Source organism: Rhinolophus ferrumequinum, chromosome 22 (assembly GCF_004115265.2).
Source record: "Rhinolophus ferrumequinum isolate MPI-CBG mRhiFer1 chromosome 22, mRhiFer1_v1.p, whole genome shotgun sequence".
NCBI classification, from domain to species: domain Eukaryota; kingdom Metazoa; phylum Chordata; class Mammalia; order Chiroptera; family Rhinolophidae; genus Rhinolophus; species Rhinolophus ferrumequinum.
In genome coordinates this window covers 27,176,006-27,183,500 of record NC_046305.1, presented here as the reverse complement: position 1 = coordinate 27,183,500, position 7,495 = coordinate 27,176,006, and the positions used below count along the sequence as shown (strand labels likewise).

General features: G+C 38.8%; 1 protein-coding gene across 1 annotated transcript; it reads left to right on the top strand.

Annotated features, from left to right (window-relative positions):
• The first annotated feature begins 1,717 nt into the window (after positions 1-1,717).
• Positions 1,718-7,182, top strand: SNRPE (small nuclear ribonucleoprotein polypeptide E). Its single transcript, XM_033092059.1, has 5 exons — positions 1,718-1,871; positions 2,376-2,402; positions 3,500-3,562; positions 4,471-4,549; positions 6,358-7,182. Exons 1-5 carry the CDS (start codon positions 1,818-1,820, stop codon positions 6,411-6,413), a joined length of 279 nt encoding a protein of 92 aa, XP_032947950.1. The 5' UTR covers positions 1,718-1,817; the 3' UTR covers positions 6,414-7,182.
• The last annotated feature ends 313 nt before the right edge of the window (positions 7,183-7,495 follow it).

Sequence of the window (7,495 nt, the reverse complement as noted above, 5' to 3'; positions counted from 1 at the left end):
TGAACAAGTAGAAAGACATCATGTATTTAGATTTTAAAAAATTAATTCTAAGGTTCTAGAGTTTAACATAATCACAATAAAAATACCAAAAGGATTTTTTAATGAGATAAGCTAATTCTAAAGTTCATAAGAAAAATAACCAAGAATAGCTAGGAAAATTCCATTTGGTAGGACTACTTCTAGTGTATTATGAATGTTTATTACTTCTAGTCCTACCAAATAACAAAACATTATAAATCTACAATACTTACAACAGTGATACACAAAGATCAATTGAACAAAATATGCACTGTATACATACACACACCTACGTATACTTGGTATATTTATAAATGTAACATTTTAAATTGAATGGGAACAAAGAGTTATATTTTTTTAGTAATGATGGGAAACTGGGCAGCCATCATTTCTAAAAGCTGTATCAGTTCTAGCATACACTGGGATATATTGTAGATTAAATCTCATTAAAAGACTTCAATGTAAAAAAGCAAAATCATTTTTTTAAAAAGTAAATCACTTCTGATGCGATGTATCAAATCAGTCAAAATCGGTTATAGAGATCAATCCCCCAAAGTTTAGAAATCATTTCAGAAACAGGAAAATGCAAAAGCAAGGAGCTAAGCATTTCTGCATCTGAGATGGGGTAGGTATACCAGCTCTATCCATGCTATCTTTAAATTCAGCAAATCTAACTCGAGTTTCCTCTGTGCACATGATATTCTATTAGGTTTGGGGCAGGGAAATTTCTTAAAACAAATAATTATCCTATGCATTTTCTAGCTCTCTATAGTTTAAAAATCACTTTCATATTCTTTGATCTCAACACCTTTATGAGGTGGCATTAGCATTATCCTCCTTAAACAGAAGACCTCAAGTTATGTTTCTGCCACTTGCCACTTGTCCCCTTTATACAAGTTCCTTCAACTGTGACCTTCAGTTTCCTCATATATAAAATGGGTATTCCAATTAAATTAAATTTCTGCGAAGCCAAGAGCCCATGACATAACCGAACAAATTCCAGCTTCTCCCCTTTCAACTGTGTTACCCAGGAAACGATCTGTTAAAACACTCCGGACTTGATGTGTACACACACATACTGTATAGTACTATTTTACTGAAACTGCAGGCCAATGAGGAAGGAATGTTTTTATTTCCATTTTGGTGACAACTAAGCCGAGATGTAGCAAGGCTTACGAACTTATCCTTGATCATAAGCGAGCTGGATTTGAGCCCAGCAATCAGATTTCAGGGCTTTCACTCTAAATAGCTATGCTCTGTCGCCACCTTACAGTAACCTCCACAAACATGAGAGTTAAATCGTTAACGGAGCAAACCACAGAGGCTGGCTTTTGAATTCAGATACGTTGTGGGTGACGGTACCCGGAGTGAGAGTCCTGCGTTTGGGCTTCTTGCCGCCCTACTCTCCACCACAACGCTGCCATCAAGCCTCAATTCCAGGAAAGCAAGAGTTACAAAAGCATTAAACATTTCACAGACAGAGGTACGCAACGGGACGACTTGGTTCTTAAAGCCAGCTCAGGAAATGGAGACGCAAAGGTGCCGCGGCATCTCCGCCGCCTCCCTCCAGGTGGCGTTGTAGGACCGACCCCCATTCCAAAGTGCAGTCCCCTCAATTTGGCCTCCCCCGGAGGCTACAGAACACCAAGAAAAATTGTACCCCCGTGGCTAGAGAAGCATTTACCAGGAGGCTCCCAGGTCGCCACGCGAGCACCGCACACTTCCGCTTCCGTTTCTTTTTCCGGAAGTAGCTTTCTGAGGTAGCGTGCGGGTTACTGTGGTCTTTGTCAGCTTCCACCATGGCGTACCGTGGCCAGGGCCAAAAAGTGCAGAAGGTGATGGTGCAGCCCATCGTATCCTACGCGTGGAGTTTGGACCCGGAGGTTCGGGCTAGAAAAGGGGGGCTAAGTAGCGAACAGAGAGCAGGCCTGAGGGAGCACAGTGCGGACCCACATCCCGTGAGCCCCCGGGGCATCCGAGGCTGGGACAAAACGCGGACCGTTGAGGCGGGGATGGGTGGGAGGCGGGCTGAGGCCTCCTGCCTGGGGAATGGGCGAGGGCGGCGAGGGGGTGGGGAGCGGAGGGGCACTACCCTAATTAGATACCGAGTGCGATCGGGAGGTATCGGTCTCGGGGAGGAGGAAGATGGCGGCGCCAGGGAAACTCCGAGAGAATAAGAGTGAGAGGGAATTCCTCCAGAGTATTTAGAGGTCCCTTGATGAGTCCCTAGTTAGGCCATTTTCGTGGTGCAGGCTCCAGACTTTGCGTTCCGAAATCAAAGTGCGATGGCGGTAGGATTGACCAGTTTCAGGAAGCAGAGTCTATGCGTGTTTTTTTTTCCTTAACCATTGGTGCAGAACCTCATCTTCAGATACTTGCAAAATGTACGTAAGTTGTTTGTTGTTTCGTACTTTTTAAGTAAAAAGTTAATTTATTTGGTTGTTTTGTCCTGTTTGATCACTGTGTTCTAGAGTTAAGAGTAGATGAAATTGTGGAGATGAAGGAGTATTTGAAGGGAAAGAGTGCAAGGAAGGCTCTAACGTAATAAAATGATATGTAACCATGCCAACTGCAAGTATGTGAAGAATTGTGTTGTTACTTTGCAAGACCAAAATTAGTAATTTCAAAAAGTAATTATTGGTAGACAGGACTGGTGTTTGGGTATTGGTACTTTTGTCGGTAGTGATTATGGCCAGAACATTGGAACTGTTCCGTCTTCTCCCTACGATAAAACATTGGAAGAAAAATCCAATTAGCTTTAAACCACGTAATAAGGTGGTGGGTTTAGTACTTCTCCCAAGTACTTAAATAGTTTTCTCCCAAAACTTAAATATAGAAAAGACACTAAAGGGGGAAAGATAGGTTCAGAGGATTTAGTGGCAGCCTGCTTTCCTAGAGGGGGATTTTTGGCAGCTGAAATTCTGAGTTGGCAGGGCAGAGTGTTTATCTCTGAAAGAAAACGTAGTTCTTGTTCTGACAAATTTTAGTGTGTGACAACACAATTGAAAAACAGATTAATCTCAAGCATTGTAATTTTTAATCACCAGAATTGAGGGTCTCTCCCTAGTTGGTAGGTGTGAGATATGGAAAACTGAGAAACTAGAGAAAGCTGTTTTAGAGCTGGATTTTGCTATAGCAGATAAGAAAGAAGCCCTTGGTCTTCAGAAGTTACTACTTTGTGCTATGTCATCAATTTTCACTCTAAATGATTGAAACTAGAAGCAATAAGAAATATGATTGAGGCCCAAGATCACAGGGAGATCAAATTAGATAGTCTCAATGTAGCATTTATTGATGAGAATGTTTCTTCGCAAGTAACTAGTCTTCGTTACTAATTCTAAGATATGAATCAAATGGTTAAAACTCTTGGCTTTTATTTTTAAAGTTTTTTTTTAGGAGCCATATTTTTCTGTTGTTTGACCAAAGTGATTGGATTTTGTGTACTTATTTTTTAATATTTCTATTTTTATGATTATTTCAGAGATCTCGGATTCAGGTGTGGCTATATGAGCAAGTGAATATGCGGATAGAGGGCTGTATCATTGTGAGTACCCAGGATATTTTATCTCAAAGCAGTTTCTTATAGAAAAAGATTTCACAAAAAATGGCCAGCCAGAGCAGTGTATAAAAAAGTCAAAGATCACAACCCGAGGAAAGTTTTTCAGGGTCCACTGTCCTTGTCTCATTGTTCTACTTAATAGAGACTGGGTAATTCTTAAAATAGAGGGGAAATTAATTTTTAAAAATTATTTAAACAACAATGTTAATATTAAAAGGAGGTGAAAAACAAATAAAATTAGAATGGGATGAAGATTAATGGATTGTTAGTTCTGGGTTGATACCTGATAAAGCTGGGAGGGGTTAGTGAAATAAGACTTCCAGGATGGCAGAATACCCTAAATAATGTTTTAAAGAAAGATGAAATATGGCCGAAAGTATTGTTAGGATATTTTGGTATGGCTTTAGATATCATAGATTTCCTCAGTAAATCCCTGTTTACTAGTTGGAAAACAAGAGTGATGGTTAGTGGTGATAGTATTTTGTGAGGAACATGGGACAAGTGGTAGCAGAAGTTAATTCATATATCTACACACATACTTTACATTGGCAGGTTATAAAAGATGGGGAGAGTGGCTCTTTGGCATAGCTAATAAAATCTTGGGGAGAGTGGCTCTTTGGCATAGCTAATAAAATCTTGGGGAGAGTGGCTCTTTGGCATAGCTAATAAAATCTTAAGTCCAGAAGGTTCCAGAAGTAATTTGGAGTAAATTTGGCTTGCTTTATTGTTTAAAAGGAGGCTTAAGGTGGGAGGTGGCGGTGTAGCAGGAAGAGCAGTGAAGGGGTGAATCTCTGAAGTTAGTTGGCATTTCTGTATCTAGATAGGTATATTTATTTAGAATGGTTTGGATGTGATCTTACTTGAAGATGACAGTCAATGGCTTGTTTTTCTAGGGTTTTGATGAGTATATGAACCTCGTATTAGATGATGCAGAAGAGATTCATTCTAAAACAAAGTCAAGAAAACAGCTGGGTAAGGATATAGATGGTCTTAACAGAATTTTAGAAATTTATTCACTTTATGTTAATTTTAGTTTCCCCTTGAGAAGTTATTTTGGGTGGGGGTTACACTCGTGAAATCCTCTGCCGCTTACTCCTTACCCCACTCCATTTCTACTTCTGTCTCTCCACTCAGACAGCTCTCACCAAGGTCACCAAAGACTAATGGTATTAAATGTAATGGTCAATATTAGTCCTCACTTTACTGAACTCTCAACAGCATTTGGGATTGTTGGCCACTCCTGCCTTAAACCAATTTGTTCCCTTGGCTCTGTGATACTAAGTTTTCATTTTTAATTTCCAGTTACTCCTTTCAGACTTTTCTTCATATATTAATTCTTTGGGACACAACCATTAAATGTTTGAATTGCTCAAGGCTTGGTTGTAGGCCCCCCTGTCACTCAGTATTATTAGGCACTCAAGACTACATCTTCGGTTACCATCTATATATATATAGTCATGTGCCTCACAATGACATTTCAGTTAACAACAGACTGCATAAACCATAATGGTATACCATATAGCTTAGGTATGTGGTAGGCTGTATACTGTCAAGATTTGTGGACGTGTTCTTTATGTTTGCACAACTATGAAATCACCTAATTGACGCATATCTCAGAATGTATCTCCATTGTTAAGCTATGCATGACTGTAGTGACTCCCAAATTTGCGTCTAGCCCTATATCTCTGAATACACTTGAATACTTGAATGTCTCAGTGGCTTCTCAAAAGTTAGCATGTCTGAAATCAAACTCCATCTCGACGCCTCACACTTTTAGAGCTATTTTAGTGTTCCCTGCCTTACTGAATGGCACAAATATTCAGTTGACTAATTTATTTCTCTGCAACTACGTCATTCCCCTCCAGTTTGATCTGCAGGCTGCAGTCATCTTAGAAACACCAATCTGACCTTGTCATCCCTTTGCTTGACATCCTTCAATGGCTTCCTGCTGCTTGTAGGATAAAATCTTTAATGCATTCTGCAAGGTTCTTCATGATCTGATCTTACCTCCATCTGTTTTGTATCACTCTCTGCTTCATTTTCTGAACTTCAGCCACATTTGTCTTCTTTTCAGTTCTTTGAATTTGCACATTTGCCCCACTATAAATCTTTGTATATCCTGTTCCCTGGATCTTTAGGACTCAGATCACCTCCTCCCGGGGTTTGATTTAGTTTTGCTTGGGGTGGCGATGGGAAGAAGCAGAATATATTGTGCTCTCTGAGTTTTTAGTGGAACATTCATTAATGGGATTATTATATTTATCTCTCTCCATAAGTGCATGAGTCCCATCTTTTTTGCTCCCTAATATGCTCAATGCCTACCACATCAAAACTCGAAAACATTTGATCAATAAACACAATTTTTTAACCCAGTTAATAGAGGGTTTTCAGGAGTCATGACTTCATCAAGACAAACTGAAACATTTTTGTTAAAATCCCATTAACTTAGGTTTATTCAGGCATTTTGTCTTTAATTGTTTAATGTCCTGGTTCACAGCTCACTAGCACTTTTATCAGTGGTGGGCTTCAGGGTCTCTTTTCCAGGTCCTGATGATTCTCCTGAGCCTGTACTAGATGTGTCTATCTTCATTAGGTTATTGTTTAAAAAGTGTGTATGCTCTAATGTTCATAGCCTTTCAACAAATGGATATTTGAAAATGTTCACATACAAGAGAAAGTATTTTCATAATTGCTCAAGAACAATTCAGAATTCTGAGGCTAAAAAAGGTTGTCTGAATGGCTATTAATAGTTTTGTTTTTTTTTTAATTTTGTGTTGCAGGTCGGATCATGCTAAAAGGAGATAATATTACTCTGCTTCAAAGTGTCTCCAACTAGAAATGACTAATGAAGTGAGAAATTGTTGAGACGGCAATACAGTTTGTGTTTTTTAGGTCTCCTTTGTTAGGAGCATAGTTCTTAAACGTTTATTCATATTGCTCCAATTACTCTTATGTTATTACCAGATGACAATAAATGCTGAGGAATTGTTTTTATTAAAAAAATTTACATTGTTTCTTTCTACTCAGTGGCACCATTAGCTGTTGATATTTTAAAAGTGTTCTGGATGGTGGCAGTTGGCCTTGGGCATTTGCTTTTCTCAGAGCCTGACCTATAGATTCTTAAGGCAAAGTGTAGGAATTTTTACCTGACAGGTAAGCTTCTCAAAATTGACTTGTAGATAAGGGGGCGGTTCACAAAATAAAGGCTGTTACACTAATATATGTCATCTTCATCAATTCTATTTCTAGATACTGGAACACTAGAGTTTGTAACTACAATAGGTTGGGGACATTATAACAGCTTCAGTATTTGTTTAGCATTTTCATAGAGTTCACTGTGTGATGTCTTTGTGAACTCTTTTATCACTAAGATCAGAATGTGAAAAGTATTTAGGTACAGGCAAAGAATGAAATGCCTTAAAAGTACATTAAAAAGAGCTCTGTTATGAGTTAACAGGAGGAGCACTGTGAGATTGGTAACCTGAAAAAAGACTACAAGCAGCACTGGTAAGTTAGGCAGAATAATAGTATGTTAGTTGGAGAAACACCTGTCTCTTATTCTTATCTCTAAGAATTTTCATTCCTCCCCCGTAATTGCTCATTTCCTACCATGTTTCCCCGAAAATAAGACCTAGCCGGACCATCAGCTCTAATGTGTCTTTTGGAGGAAAAAATTAATATAACACCCGGTCTTAGATATTACATAATATATATTATATTATAGTAATATAAGACCGGGTCTTATAGTAAAATAAGACAGGGTCTTATATTAATTTTTCCTCCAAAAGACGCATTAGAGCTAATTGTCCGGCTAGGTCTTATTTTCGGGAAACACGGTAATAGAACTGTGTGGACAATCTCCTCCCCCAGTATCTCAGGGTGGGTCTAGTTAGAATTCTGTTAAATGGTTATTGAGCA

What these genes read in the sequence shown, in the direction of transcription:
- SNRPE (XM_033092059.1), top strand. Translation starts at nt 1,818, where the DNA reads ATGGCGTACCGTGGCCAGGGCCAAAAAGTGCAGAAGGTGATGGTGCAG. An exon ending in GGATAGAGGGCTGTATCATT is followed by an intron (nt 3,563 to 4,470) that starts GTGAGTACCCAG and finishes TTGTTTTTCTAG; the next exon opens with GGTTTTGATGAGTATATGAA. An exon ending in AAAGTCAAGAAAACAGCTGG is followed by an intron (nt 4,550 to 6,357) that starts GTAAGGATATAG and finishes TTTGTGTTGCAG; the next exon opens with GTCGGATCATGCTAAAAGGA.